We start from the raw sequence: 16,460 nt of genomic DNA on the forward strand, positions 1-16,460 counted from the left end.
CCCCCTGACCTGGAAGCTTCATCCCTATTGGCTAGCCTTCATAGTACCAGAAGTTTCTATGTATACTCCTAGAGGATAAAAGTAATTATCCGTCTTATCTAGCTGTGAACTCTGGGAACTTCAATAATGACTATCCTAGAAAGACTGGGACAGCACTGTCCCAGTAGTAGCATGAACACCATGAGCATAACCAACAACTTTCTGATTGGTTTTAAGGCCCTCTCCACTCTCCACTTTATCAGGACCAGAACCTGCTGCTAGACACATCATAGGCCCTATGAAAGAGCCTACTACTATTATTCTAAAAATGAATATGATGTTAAATTAACTCCTAATGATTTCTTATCATATCCATATATTAAGGCATTTCTCAACCCTCCATAGGGACAGTTCTTTCTGCAGTAGATGATGATTAACACAGAGACCCATAACTGGTCAAAGTTTGGAGATAAAGGGACTTTAGAATGCTCAGCCCTAAACAGGACATCGATATCACACCTCCTCCTCTCAAGGCTCAAGGATCGTGGTAGAAGAGCGGGAATAAAGACTGTCAGAGCCGGAAATTCATGGGTGACTACAATGAAGCTGTTTTCTGGGCACACAAGGCAGTTGCATAAATGAACTCACAGTGGTTCTGACAGTAGAAGCTCAAGGCAGACAAAACCTGAGCTTGGAGGTGGGCACAGAGTCTTACCCCTGGTTGAGGAGCCCCTGGAGACTGACAACTGCTGGGAGAGGGAATGTCCGTTTTCTCTAGGGATATGGCCCATAGTAGGTTGCCTATACTCCAGTAGAAGGTATACCTCTAAGAGCATAAAATGAACCTGATTGGTTAAAAAAAAAAGGGACACAAAGTTGGGTAGATAGGAAAAGGGGTTAGATCTTTGTGGAGTTGGGGGAGGGGTGAATATGATCCTAATACATTGAATGAAATTCTTAAAGCAATAATATATAATAATATAATTACTTAATTAGATGTAATGTTAATTTTTGAATACTTATGATATAGTATGTTACTTCAGAGCAACCTAATGAATTAATCTTGTTAATATCCTATTGTATGCATTGATAGAAAGTATAATAAACTGGGCTGGCTGGATGCCTCAGTGGGTAAAGGAGCTTGTCAGCCTGACCACATGAATCACTCCCCAAGACATTTATGGTAGAAGGAGTGAACCAACTCTTGCAAGTTGCTCTCTGACCACCATATATGCATACACAGGTGCATGTGCCCCCCACAGTAAATGCAATAAAAATAAAAATTTTAAAAGTATTATAAATTAACTTACCAAAAGTTATACAGATAGTAATCTGATACTTCTACTGTGCTTTTCTGGCTATAGAGGACATACTTTCCTGCCTCCCAGTATTTTTCTAGTGTACAGAGTCCTTTGATTTACTTTGGCTTAAACTGAGACTCTGAATGCAACATCACCAAAGCATAAAATTAGAGAGGGCCTTACAGGGAAGGGTACAGAATTACATCAGTGAAAAATCGAAAGGCATAAAGTTGGTGTGTGTGTGTGTGTATGTGTGTGTGTGTGTGTGTGTGTGTGTGTGTGTGTGTGTGTGTGTGAATCATAGTTGATATATTGGATCTGTAGGGAAGAAATAAATACAGATAAAAATGTTCTTCTCTCTGCATCTGTGCTAAGTGTGTTCCAGCATTCTGCTGCATTCCAGCTAAGACTCTGTCTTCCTCACCTGTCAAATTTTGCTGTTAAAGTCTGCTGATTTTGTTTTTGCATATTTCTCATCTGCAGTCCTTCCTACCCACTTCAACCATTGCTTTTTACCCCAAGTCTTAGATTCTTCTTGACTGGATTGCAGTGATCTCATTTCTGGCTCCCTAATTCTTACTGGCTAGATCATACCATTTTGAGAACCAAGTTAAAAAAAAGTCAAGTCCCATTTTCTACCAGTACTAGGAAAGGCTGTGGTTGGTTCTCTAGTGTTTATGACCAAGTGTAGATGCCTTCAGACATCACAAAGGGGCTGGTGGGGTCTTATTCTGGACACCTTGGTTACCCAGATGACTTCTGCTTCTATGAAAGTTTGTGCATTTTGTCTTGGCTTGGCAGATACTTGATTGTTCTTTAAGAAATGGAGTAGGTCTCACTGCAGTTGAGAATTGCTCTCCAACCTTAAGTGCCATAATCACCACTTTATTGTTGCCTCTTCTGTACCCTGTAAACCTTAACTCCCGGCCTCTCTCTTTTAATTAGTGTCAATCTGTTACATCTTACAGTAAGTTCTATACAACAGTGACCATAATGGCTTCTCTACTAGAGTGCCTAGCATGAAATTGGTGCTCAATTAGTCATTACTGAATTAAATAAACAATAAATAAGCAAAGCCAGAAAACATGATAAGGTTTTTCAAAGCCAGTCATAGGAGAGTGGAAATACTCTTTATAGGACATGATGTGTGTGAAGTATTTTAGGAAAATTAGTCACACGGGGACATTTACCTGGCTCTATTACTGTCTGCACTTGGGCACATATTGGTTATCTTCCCTGGGTTGCCATTGCCTTACTTCTTTGATCCTCCATTTAGAAGAGGATTTTTAAAGCCCATGGAAAAGGCAAGTGAACTTTGTATTACAAAGTGAATTATTGTCTGAGTCTGCAATGTTTCTGAGTTAGCCATGTCAAAGTTGTAGGGGAAAAAATCTCCCTGAATGGTCTTATCTACTAAGTTAACTATCATCCACTGATTTGTTCCATTTGAGTTATTTTGGATTTTAAAGAAGGATTTAATAGAAGAGGTGCAAATTTTACTTATAATTGGAAAAGGATGTGGCATGCGTAGACAATGTTTTTTTCATGGGGAAAAACACTGTTGGGTATGACTAAGACCCTAAGCACACATGCATGTACTTTTTACACTTTTACTTAATTACATATGAAAAGTGGTTTTGTGAGGTATAACCACTCAAAGGGAAATATGCTGATAAATATTTCCCATTTATTTATCCAGAAAAAAAGGAGGAAAGACTTTATCATTACATTTATTGATTCCTGTAGTGAAGTCACACTATACAAGGACAGTTTTAAACAATGCTGTGATGGTACTGGGTGCAGGGGTGGGAAGAGACTCATGACAGCCTGCTCTTGTCAAACCCGTGTTCCCAGGATGCAGTACACTACTGCGTCCTTACACTTTTCCTTACCATATTCCAAACTCAGTGCTGAGCATAGTAGAGGATGCAAAGTCTTACTGCTAAGGCTATTGGAAGGTGTAGAAGGCAGACAGGTTAATAATTCTGAATGGTTAATATTGCTAAATCAGAAATACATGCAAAATACTTTAGAAGCATAGGAAAAGCATTTAAATGTGTACTGCTAGTGAGGGAATTGGATGTGTAATTCTGCCTGAGAATGTCAGAAAAGGCTTTACAGTGTGCATGAAGGATTGATTTGAGATTTGAAAGACAATTGGGGAAGTGCCAGATGATGGAGTTTCTGGCTGAGAACAGAGCATTGTTAGAGGACTGAAAATAACCCAGTGCTGCTGGAGCATAAAGTGTAAGTTGAAAGAGCCATGGGGGTTGGAGCTGAAAAGTATGGGATGGTGCCAGGATTTTATTTGTTATGCTAGGTAGTTTAAATGTTAGGCTTCAGGGAACCCTAAAAACTATTTTTGATACTGTAGCTCTGCACGAGAGAGACCATTTAGTCAGCAATGTTGCAGAGCGGGTTGGTGGGGGGTAGAATGGGAGTTGGAGAGTCGGGAGAGGTGTGCATTGAAACAGAACAGTGAGAGGTGGTGAACTGGCACAGAGGCCGGCCATGTGGGTGGAGAAGTGGGTCAGCTAGGAGAGTTACCACTAGAACCACCAGGTCTCTACGACAGCTTAGATTTCGGTTAAGGCACAAGAGGAGTGAAATGTGCTCAGGTGGACTCTTGGGTTTCTATCTGTAAACACAAAACAGGGGAGAGAGAGGCACAGTCACTTCAGTCTCCCTCATTCCCCCACCCCCACCCCAGTCTGTCGTCTTTCACAGAACCTTGTGGTTGACTCAGGATTGTTTGTGTGCATGGCAAACATGGAGCTCCTTGAAGGGGAAAACAATTATCATCGGATATCGCTGCATCTTCCCCATTTAGGGTGGTATCAGGCATTTCCTGCTTGTGAAAGAATGTTTAATGATATTCTAGAGGGTATCGACTGAATGAGACACGTAAAATTTTGTTAAATGTTAATTCAGGTGTACATTTTACTTTTCTCCTACTCATTGCAAAGCAAACAAGACTGAGCGTATGTTACAGATTAGCCTCTACTGCCTGAAAATTTGGACTAAAAAAAAACCCACAAGGAACTGTATAGATAAGTATGGTTTGTGATTCTCAAGAATAGCTGATTTTAAGAGCTTCTGGTATGTCAGCCAAACTGAGAATTCTGCAGTGGCACAGGTTATGTGTAATGGTGAAACTCAGCTCAAAGCTGCAAATCTAAAAGTACAAACAAACAGGGCTGTGCTTGTCTAGGATGAAGGACACAGAGCATGCAGTGGCAGAGGTTATCACTTAGTGTATTTATGGGAAATTCTCTTGAAACTATATATGAATCAGGAAACGAGGAAGCTATTCTTTAAATAGAATCAAAGTGGTATTCCTGTGTGTTAAGTGATAAACTGCTTTGTTTTTTTGCAACCTAGATTGTTTTTACACTAGTATGAACACAGTTGAGTCCACAGGATTGGAAGAAATAAAACAATTAAACATGCAAGGCAAACCTGTGTAAACAGTCTTAGTAAACTTGGACAAGGTTTCTTTATGTAACAGTACTAGCTGTCCTGGAACTAGCTCTGTAGACCAGGCTGGCTTTGAACTTGGAGATCCACCTCCCTCTGCCTCCCCAGTGCTGGGATTAAAGGCATTCATCACCAACTTTAATGAAGACTCTGATGAAAAGCTGACTAGTCCTTGCCTTGTGAGGGCAATCATTAGCTAAGTTCCTGGGTGAGAGGGAAGATTATGTTATGTTGAGCTGGATTTTGAAGCAGGGGGAGGGGAGTTGTTCTCTAAGATGTGCATGCAGCTGTCAGCTGCATGAGTCATGCTACATAAAAGACTTTGAGTTCCGAAACCCTACAGCCAGGACATTCTACTATGATGCCTCTGCCTCTTTTTTATGATGCCTCTGCCTCTTTCCTTTGTGTTTGTTTGTTTATTTAGAGTCTTGTTATGTTTATTAAACTTCTCAGCTGCTCTGCTAGCTGGTCTTGAACTTGTTGTCTTCCTGCCTGAACTTTCAAGTACAGCTATTACTGAACCACCACTATGCTGGACTTCCTTTGTGCTTTGTCTGAGATTCTTTCTCTCTTTTTAAATACTTTCATTTTTTAAGATTATAATTACCTAGTTTCCCTCCTTTCCTTTCTTCCCTCCAAATCCTCCCATGTATCTTCACCTTGCTCTCTTTTAAACTCATGGCCTCCTTTTCTTTAATTGTTGTTGCTGCTGCTGTGTGCATGCGTGTGTATATATTTGCACGTGTTCCTAAATGTATACGTACAACCTGCCTCAGCCTGTATGATGCTACTTGCATGTTTTCAGAACTCTCTATTTGATACTAGATAACCAGTTAGTGTACTTTTACCTGGGGGGGGGGGGCTATTTCTCCTGCATTCAGCATTCTTTAGTTGCCTGTGGTTCTTTGTCTAGAGTTGAGGCCACCGTGAGCCTTCCACCTCCCATGTTAGCGTGGCTATGACTCCTGACATCTTTCTTGTTTCTTTAAAGAGCACACAGTGGGCTAGGAAGACGGCTCAGTTGGTAAAGAGTTTGCTGCACAAACATGAGAACTGGAGTTCACATCTGCAGCCCCCACATGTGGTGTTGCTTGTGTTGGTCACCCCAGCACAATAACTGCAAAGACAGGAGGATCCTTAGGAAGTTACTGGCCAGCTCAAGACAAGTCGGTGAGCTCTCTTAGTGAGAGAACTTGTCTAAAGAACAAGGCAAAGAACAACTGGAGAGGATACCCTTTGTCTAGCTTTGGCCTCCACACACTCAATTATGTACCTATGTACATATCACTGAACACATGTGCACATGCACACGCACACGAACGCACGGTGGGGAGCTAACATTAGAGGAAGACTGGAGGAAGGCAGGAGGAGAAGAGAGTAGGCGCAGCACAACCTTTCTTTCCATGAGCACACAGAATGGCTAGGGCTGCATCAGAACAGGGGGGTGGGGTGGTGGAAGGAAGATTTAGTTCCTGAAAAGCAGTGATAATTGATGAGCAGCTGACAGGTGGGGAGAGAGCAAATATGAATCTTGTCTAGTGCATCTCATTTGGTTTCAGCAACAACTATACAAGTCAGTTGATGTACCCATTTTATTGATGAGAATACTGGGGCTTAGAAAAACTGATTAAGTCATGATAACTTTTACTGTTTGTGTTCTTTTTTTTTTTTTGGTTTTTTTATTATTATTATTATTATTATTATTTTACAACACCATTCAGTTCAACATAATAGCCACAGAATCCCCTGTTCTCCCCCTCTCGCCCACCCCTCCCCCCAGCCCACCCCCCATTCCCACCTCCTCCAGATCAAGGTCTCCCCCGAGGTGTTTGTGTTCTTTTATTTCAATATTTTGGGAGTAAAAATGAGAAGCAAGCATAAATAATGTTGTGATTATAGTAATTTAAACTGACCCATTTAAAATAGAAGAAAAGAAATATAAGAAAATGACTGATGGTCTTTGACAGAAAGAATCCCCTTCTTCTCATTTTTAACTCTTTATGTGTCCCACATGACACCATTTATAACAACATAAACACCATCATCAATGTCATCCCCAAATGGTATGTGTTACTTTAGAAAGGGAAGCTGTTTTTGGTTTGTGTCTTGGACTTCCAACATTCTTTCTAGTAAGCAGTTTACAGAAGGAACAGATTTTTTTTTTTGTTTTTTTTTTTTTTTGAAGTATTTTGAAGAATGGATTAATCAAATAAACCTATAAGAACTGACAGAATCTCTGGAAGCTTCTGTTGGGATGAGGTCACACTACTGTCCTGCTCCTCATACTGTAAGACAAGAGAAATCACTAAGTGGGGCCACTGGAAACAAAACCAGAAGCCTGGCTGGTAAAATATCTTGCATATCTCTGTAGCCCATGGGAAGAAAATATTTAAAATGAATTTGTTTATTGACAGTACAGAATTTTACCAAAAGGATAAGAGTTTTACTAAAAAAAGTTTTCTGTATTTCCAAATTTAAAATTCAATAGGTTATGCAGAAATACACAGTCAATGATAGAGAAAGCTTCTCTTTGTAATGCTGAACATAGGAACTGAGTGGATGGAGGGATTTTGTGGCTTTGTGTAGGCTGAACTAAAATGTAACAAATACCACCATTAAAACCCTATCTCCTCACAGTTAAACCACCCAACTGTAAAACAAAAGACTAATTCAACCAGGTAATCCCTTTACATAGCTTCTAGCCACAGAGTAGAGCTGAATTTAATTTATCTCAACTCAGGTGGTTTACTAAAACATAATCAAATCTTTGAGTAATAGAAATAAGTTTTTATATAGATTTTTTACATTGGAGATACAAGTAAAAAAACATCAAAGAAAACATCACATTTGTCTTTCATAGAAAAAAACATCTTTCTTTATTTTCTTTAAAAAATGTAGCCCTCTAAGCTATGTACATTTGATATTATTTAGTAACTTGGCTACAAGGCCCTGACCCAGATAAGTATTTATTAAAATGTAAATTACACTTGCCTAAAAGAAAAAATCAGAGAGAAATATTAAAATACAAGTCCTTAGGTTATAGGACACGTAGATTTGAACCGTATGAAGAATTAAGATTTTCCTAGAAAAGGAAGAGGCCAGAACTTAGGTCACTAAGTTTAGAACACATTGGCCTCACTCACCGCTGTGATCCTATTCCCTGGGATGGGGAATGCATCTCTCAGCAACAACTATACAAGGCAGTTGATGTGCCCATTTTATTGATGAGAAAACAGGGCTTAGAAAAACTGATTAAGTCATGAATACTTTTACTTTTTGTGTTCTATTTGAGAATAATTTCAATATTTGGGGAGTCAGTATGAACCTGCTACCACGTTAAATGGCCCCTTTCTCATCCGTTGTGGCTCATATGTTTACCTTGTTTTAAATTTGCCCTATAGAGCAGTGGTTCACAACCTGTGGGTCGTGACCCCATCAGGGTCAAATGACCCTTTCACAGAGGTCGCCCAAGACCATCAGAAAACATAGCTACTTACCTTATGATTCATAACAGTAGCAAAATTAAAGTTATGAAGTAGCAGTGAAAATAATTTTATGGTTTGGTGTCACCACAACCTGAAAAACTATATTAAATAAGTTTGAGAACCACTGATGTAGAGGATCTTAATTAAGCAAGCAGATTACCACCAACTGCTCTCATGGGTAACTTTCTGCCATCCATGTCTCAACTTTCAAATCTTCCTTATCCAGAGCTGCCAGTTTCTCATCTCTAAACACTCTATCTTGCTCTCACATGCTCATCATTAACATTCTTTGAAAACATTGTCAACATTTAACATAATTAGCAATCTAAACTACATTATTAATGCTAACAGGTACTAATGACTGTAATTGAAAGAAAGGACATCAGGCTAGACAAACAGCTATAAAATACACACACACACACACACACACACACACACACACACACACACACACGACACACACACACACACACAAAACAAAAATATAAATGTGAGTATAAAGAACAAATTTTCTAGGCATCCTTCCTTGCTGCTAATATTAACTCATATTTGATTCCCAATTAAATGTGCATATTCTTTATTATCTTATTGTATTTGCTAATATTTGTCTTGGCAGATGGCCAATGTATCTCTCTCCATCTCCATGAATCAAGCTTTGGGTAATGTCCAGCTACACCTTGTATTAGGTGACATTGCTGTCTGTCTACAGAAGTAAAGACTTGGTAGTAGTTACTCATGTGTCCCCTCTGTCTTCATAATAAATGTCATGTAAATCAAGTGTCACATCTCATTTAAAATGCTGCATGCATTCTCTTCAGCTACAGCCCACCTTTTATTGCAGACATTTTCACTTTTATGAGTTTGCTCTGCTGTGTGCCTGTATACATCTGTGTGTATTTATTCATTCACAATTCATAACAAACTAGGTAACCCAGAGTTTAAGAATTAATAGTATGGATGATCCACATACATGCTTTTAAAAGCACAATCAGTTTTCTACCTATACAAATACAATACACTGTTTTCCTTGCAGAAAATTCAGGTGATTTGAAAGAAACAGCATTGTTGATTTCATGATTTCTCTTTTCATTATGAGAATAAATATTTACTGCATACTTATTACATTGAAAAGAGAAGGAAAAAGAGCTGAGAGGTAGGCTCATAAGTACCTCAGGACAGTTGTGCAGACACAGATGAGTATATATCATAGAGCCTTTTATTTTTCCATTATCTTATAAATGAGATGCTTTACTCAGTAATAAAACCATCATTTCACCGTGGCCACATGTGCACTTAGGTAATCTGGGAGCATAAAAGAGTTCCAGTTATGCTAAGCTAGAAAACCTACATTAAAAATTAGTTTTTAAGTGATTGAACTTGATATTGGTTATTCTTTTGAAGTAATTTTTTTCCTGACAAAAATGTATTTCCAGGTTCCGCATGCTAGGATAACTTGGAGAGAGCTAGAGAGAAGGAATAGAGAATCATCTTTCATCAAGATCAACCAAATAAGGCTGATTACCTGTCTTTTGCTAGATCAGTTATGAGTAACTATACGCTGCAAGAAAAGTTTCATTATTTTGACTCATTGATATAGTCTCAAATTCTCTTAATAATTGTGTAGTAAAATTCCTGAAAGGTAATTCTTTGTCAGATCTCTACAGAGGGCTGAAGTTTTTTAAATGTTCAGTTAACATTTTTGGAGAGGCACAAGTGTTTTAAATCAAGATTTCTGGGGTTATGTCTACACGCCCCTATATCTTAACAGGGAACTGCTTCCCGCTGAAGTGCTATCAAATCCCTCCATTTATTTTTAGATCTTCAGTTGATCCAGAGGTGTGTTTAATATGCAAAGCAGAAGCTTAAACTGTAAAACATTTGCATGATTGTATTTTGGTTTTGCCATCAGCTAAGTAGGACAAAGTTGATCCCATCTTACAAAAACTATTCCACATTTCCTTTCTTGATTTCGAAGTTCAGCTTTGCTTACCTGCTTCCTGGAAGATACAGTGCTGTTGAAACATCTGTTAGTGGCATTTAAATTCAAATTCTTGTTCTGATGGGTTGAGTCGTTTTTCCACATCTTAGAGTTCTCCTTAGGGTCTGATGGAATGGGGTTTAAGAAGAGGATTCTAGCTATAAATCCATAGAGTACAGTGGCCAGGATCATTGGTACAACATAGAAGACACCGAAGTCCATTAGGTAAATAGGTGAGTAGTAATTCCTGGAGATCTTGTAGCCACAGGATACCACAATAGCATCTTTGTAGGTGCTAATATTGAGATCCAGCAGGAAGAACCAGAGCATACAGTAAACGGATGTGAAGGCCCAGACAAAGATAATGATCTTTTTGGCTCTGGAAAATGTGCAGAGAAACTGGGCTTTGATGGGGTGGCAGATTGCTATGTACCTCTCAATGGTAAAGGCTGTTATTGAACATGATGATGCATTAATTCCTAAGTACTGGAGATAAGTAATGCAGAGGCAACCAGCATAGCCGTAGACCCAGGAACCGTAGATGCTGTCGGTTATATTGGGGAGGCCTGCAGCTACCAGGACCATGAGGTCTGCTACAGCCAGACTCACCAGGTAGCAGTTTGTGGGGGTTCTCATGTGCTTGGTTCTCATGACCACCAGGACTACCATGATGTTGCCCACAATGCCCAGTCCACAAATAATGAGCACAAGTAAGATAGTGACCACCTGGTACTCGAGCGTCACTGCTGCTTGTGGTGGGAGCTCGGTCTGGTTCACTTCACTGAGTGTTTCGTTCTCCATCTTCAGTGGCTTCCACCTTGACTGAAGTAGTTCTTTCCCTGTGAAAAGTCACACACATGTTCACTTGCAATTCCACGATTTCCAAGCAAGTACACTCACTGGCAAGTCGTTTCCTCTCTTTACACCTCTGAGTTTCTACAGAAATGGGGTCCCTGTGTACTTCTGAAAACTCCTTGTTTGCCGTTCGAGGCAGAATGAAGTAACTGTTTTGACCACATCACCTCAAGAGGGACAGGGTAACTCTCTCTTCACGGGGAAAGGTCCTTAAGGAAGGAGAAGCAGAAAATACTCCTGTTTTGAAATTGGATCCAGTGGGGAAAACAAAAATCAACGAACGAACAATCCCAAACTTAAAAAAAAAAATCATGTGCTAGCTGCAAAATAAATACAAAGAAACCTCTCAGACGCCCGGGAAAAGTACAATGAAGAAGAAAAAGGTACCAGTGGAAAAGCCAAAAGGCTCCATGGTCAAGCCTGGTAGGAATTCAGCTCCTGCCTCTGGCTCTCAGGAATGAAACATTGTTCATATAAAATAGCAAGCCTTTGCACCTAAGTTCCTCATTTCCCCAGCCCCCAGCCTCAACAGAAGACAGTTCTCTTACCTTTTCCCTCTGTCACGATGCCTGCTTCTCAGAGTAGACGAAGGGGTAATAGGTCCAAGTTTCCAGTCCTGCAGAAAATCTTGCCTAGTCTGTCTGGCAGGGAGATCACTTCGCAGAGGCTCAGTCTTCAGAGCGGCAGTTCCTCTAAACCCTCACATCCCTTTCAACTCATGACAGACCCTACAGCCGCAGTAACAGAAGCAGCAGCAGGAGCAGCAGCGAGGCTGTCAAATCATAGATCGTCCCTTAATGAGAGCGCTCTCTCTCTCTCTCTCTCTCTCTCTCTCTCTCTCTCTCTCTCTCTCTCTCTCTCTCTCTCTCTCTCTCACACACACACACACACACACACACACACACACACTACACACACATTTCCAAGTGCTAGTCAGTCCTGACTGATTCAAAATCTGCTGAAGAATTTACTTTTAAACATGTGGCTGATACAGTGCTCAGTGTGGAAGGCTGATCACAGGTAAAAGACCAAGGAGCCGCTGATCTTGTGGGTGACGAGGCTCTAAGTTCTTCAGAAACTCTTGTGCCTGAGCTGCTCTGAAATATATTTCCACTTCTGGCTTGACAAGATTTTAGAAGGTAGCAAAGCCCTCTGGGCAGAGCCCTAGAAGCCTGCAATGGCAGTCTGCAATGAGATCAACTTCTCTCTCTGTATGGAAACCCTTGGGCGGCTTCTTCCGTAAACTAGCAAAACTGGCTCCCTCCTCTCATGTCATATGAATGAAAAATTAGTTTAAGTCGATTTTAAAACATTTTAACTGTGAGCTTCTGATGCTCACATGAAAGTATTAGCTTTAGAAAATGAATTGAGACTGGGAGTAGTGGTGGGTAGCGGCAATCTCAGAGGTCGAAAGTCAGGAGGACTGGGAGGTTGCAGCCCGTTTGGACTACATATCGAGACCTTGCCTCATGAATACAAATAAATAAATAAACCAACAAAAACAAACAAACAAACAAATAAAACGAACAAATGAAATAATTCAACCTAAAGCCACCTGTGGAAACTTGTAGGGCTTGGGGTCCTCTGTTTACTTCAAGTACCTTTGTTCCTTATGTCGTTGCCTGAAACGCCAATCACAGGAACTACCCGTGAAAGCTTTATCTAGATATGTTCCTAAGAGGGAGAATTTGCTAGTGAAATTCTAGCCCAGGGTTATTTCTGCTCTCTAAAGCTACCCGTGGCCAGTTCATAACATGGCTCTTCTCTGGACACCGACTGAATGCACCAACTGTTCATGTTTGTGTGCTTTTAGCTGACCATCTTACCATGAAAAACAGCGGTTAGCTGGACTCTCAACATGCAGCGCCAAGTCTCTATTTTAGAAGATCAGATCCTTGGGGAGTCTATTTTAAGTGGACAGGACCACCACAGGGGCATCAGAACTGTGCCCACGGTAACAATGAGATTGAGGAAAAGCTAGGGATCGTAGTGAATGACCTCTGCTTTGACTCACAGAGGAACCCCTAAGTACCCATTTCCTTTTCCTCCATCACCCATTGTTACAAAGTAACATCTCAGCAGCCACATCCAGGCTTCAGGTGTGTTGTTTGGCCTGTACAGGACCAGCTCAAGTGTAATTTAGAATACTTAGATTGCTGTTACCTTTCAAAATTTAGAAATTACATGTTAAAATCAGGACTTTTTTTTCCTCATAAAATTTAAAGGGTCTGGCCCTCATGGGCCTGCAGTCCCGCATGGAAGTTAACCGAGGACAAGTGGTCCTGGGAGTCAGAGTCCTTGATGTAGGGTGCGATTGCTCCCATTTTCTACATGCTCCACAACCTTCCACCTATCTTTTGCACAAGTCAGCTTTTGTTTCTGTCATCACTCATGTATGATCTCTGTCAGTGTTTGAGTGTTGGCTCTGAATTATCCCCGGATTCTGAGTGGCAAAGTCAAGTGTATCTTTTCTCATCCTAGGTACATCTTTGCCTGAATTTTAGTTTGTTCCTTCAACTGCTTTAACAGACTGACCCTTCCTCCCTGGCCTACAGGGCAGAGATTACTCTGAATGGTGTCATTCTTGCCTGTTAATCAGAATGAAAATGCTTTTGAGGGAGGCATTGTGTCCCTACTCTAACTTCACTACTTCACGTTAAAATCTTACTTCACACATCTCACCTCCCCTTCTCATTCTCTCAGAGCCTTTAGTCAGTCTTCAGGTCCCAGGGGTGTGTGGCATGACTACTGTGCTATGTATCTTTACAATAAAGTGGCCAAATGCAGGAGGTCAAAGATTTGACCTCCATGTCAAATCTTTCCTATTGGCATTCTTCAGCATCTCTGTTCTGAATACTCTGCCCCTCGGTTTTTTTCTTCTCCTAACAGATAACTGTTCAAGTTCTTATTATGTGTTGGATAGTTAGTAAGTAAACATCACATTTTTACCTTCAAATGGCTCACAGTTATTGGGAGAAACAGACTCAGGAACCGTTACGTGATTTGTCCATTGAAAATGGACATTCAGTGTGCTGAGTTATGAAACAGAGGTGCTTCTGAGTGGCTGTATGGTGGACAGAGGGACCAGCTTGAGCTGTCCCACACAAGGTAACATCTAAGAACAGTCTTGAAGAAAATCACAGCTTCCTTTAACAGAGGGACAAGAGATGACATTGTGACTAATGATAATGAGATAAGCAAGGCTGTGTGAAGTGGTAAGGATTTCACAGGGTCAGAAAGATCTCACCACCTCCTTGACCTAGAGGAGTTGAGCTGGGATGAAACAGACATTGGGTAACTGCCAGGTAGGGTGTATAATGAGGGCTCTTCCTGGGCTGTGACTCACATTTTCCTTGAGTCCTCTTCCCTTGCCCCTTAAACTTGTTCTTTACAGGCTGGAAAAAGTTCTTCACACACTTGCCTTAACCCCCAAACTTATCAGATTATTATGTGTCTACATGTTTCCAATCAACTTCATACTCCTTACAGCATTGTATTTTTGAAGTAACTGTTATTTTGTAAAGAAGATTTTGTTTATAAACCTTAATGGGCTAATATATAATATATTTTTATTTGCAACAAATAACACAAAAATTAAGCAAAATGTTAGCAAACCCTATATTTACATTAAGATTTCATAATAATACTATCTTAACTTCTAACCAACTGTGGTCTTTATTTAAGTTCTTCTAACTAGAGAGAAATGAAGGCATTTCTTTTGAAATAGTTGGCTAGTAACAATGAGGACAGTACACAGATGATGGACCCAGGGTGACATACACATATCTTAGGTGCACGTTCTGCTTGTATTTCTGGCCTTCTGCTGTTAAGGCAGGGCTTCTCAATCTTGTACCACATTTTGCATGGAAAAAATCAGCATCAGAATTCATAGGGCACCTCATAAGATTGTCTCAGTTCCTAGCTGGGATTTGCTCATTTGTCTTCTGATCTTGCCTTACACTTTCCTTTTGAGCTTGAGAAAATAGCAAGCACTTCTTTTGAGCCCATCACATTCACAGTTAGATGACCTGCTTATGGTGTTTGGTTTTTCCTTTCCTAGCTGCCACAAGAAAGTTTCCATTCGTATGACCAAAATCCCTACCACAGGACATGCATGGCTGCATGCTATCAAAACCACAGAAGCAACTCATAAGAGTCATCTCTAGGTCTAGAGGGAGTTTTTCTAGTGGATAGGTGGTTCTTCACTAGTCATCACAAATCCATGAAGAGGTAATTATTTATGTTATCCACGTTTTTCATTTTAGGCTACTAGAGGCCATGAGAGGTGACATCAAATTGTCATTGGTAACTTGGCAAGATTTAGAAAAGTTACCAGCTCAGAAAACAATATATATATATATATATATATATATATATATATATATATATATATATATATATATATATAGAGAGAGAGAGAGAGAGAGAGAGAGAGACTCTTTTGGGGATATTGCATGAAATTCAAGTTTCTGGGCTCTAGAAATGAGAAATATGATCTACCAAATTAGGATTCAGATACTGTCTTAGTTAGGGTTTCTATTACTGTGAAGAGACACCATGACCATGGCAACTCTTATAAAAGAAAATATTTAATTGAGGTTGTGGCTTACAGTTTCAGAGGTTCAGTCCATTATCATCATGGTGGGACATGGCCACATGCAGGCAGACATGGTGGGGAGAGGTGCCTGAGAGTTCTACATCTTAGAATCAACAGGAAGCAAAATGAGACACTGGGTGTGGCTTGAGCATATATAAGATCTCAGAACCCAACCCTACAGTGACACACTTCCTCCAACAAGGCCACATCCACTCCAACAAAGCCACACCTCCTAAAATGCCACTCCCTTTGGGGGCCATTTCCTTGCAAACCATCACAGGGACTGTATCAATATTCTGGTCCCTGGGTCTGAGATGGGACACCTTGTATTCTGGAGGTAGACTACAAAGTCACTATAACTTGAGGGTGAGTCACTTCAACAACACAGGAAGGAACTTGATGCCTCTTCTCTTCATGAAAGGGTTTCATCATGGAGTAAAACAGACATGCCATCTTATTTGTTCAGAACTCTAAGAGACACTGTATGTGTTGTCTTAGCTGGGCACAAGCTACTGATTTTCATATTTTTGTTCCTTACATATTTTTATATTACCTGGCCCTTCTTGTGGAGAAATAGGCATCTTACATTTAAACACAAAATGGAAATGAACCAACACACACACAAAGCTTCCCTTTCTTGTGCTTTGGGCTGTTCTTAGCAGGCTACTTGAACCTCATATTCAGGAAAGGTTAACACTGTTTGAAGATGTTGCTCCAAAGTGTTACTCGAGGATATGATCTAACAAAAGAATAGACTTTAATCAAACTGTCTAGATTGTGAGCTCACT

General features: G+C 40.2%; 1 protein-coding gene across 1 annotated transcript in view; it reads right to left on the minus strand.

Moving 5' to 3' along the window:
* The window catches only part of Trhr (thyrotropin releasing hormone receptor), a 39,619-nt gene extending 27,713 nt beyond the window's left edge, over positions 1-11,906 (minus strand). Inside the window, exons 1-2 of the mRNA XM_042265016.2 lie at positions 11,624-11,906; positions 10,233-11,059 (exon numbers count right to left, since the gene is read on the minus strand). Coding sequence (XP_042120950.1) covers positions 10,233-11,021 — 789 coding nt within the window. The 5' untranslated portion in view covers positions 11,022-11,059; positions 11,624-11,906. The remainder of the gene's footprint in view (positions 1-10,232; positions 11,060-11,623) is intronic.
* Between the last annotated feature and the right edge of the window lie 4,554 nt (positions 11,907-16,460).

This window comes from Peromyscus maniculatus, chromosome 20, assembly GCF_049852395.1.
Source record: "Peromyscus maniculatus bairdii isolate BWxNUB_F1_BW_parent chromosome 20, HU_Pman_BW_mat_3.1, whole genome shotgun sequence".
Lineage (NCBI taxonomy): Eukaryota > Metazoa > Chordata > Mammalia > Rodentia > Cricetidae > Peromyscus > Peromyscus maniculatus.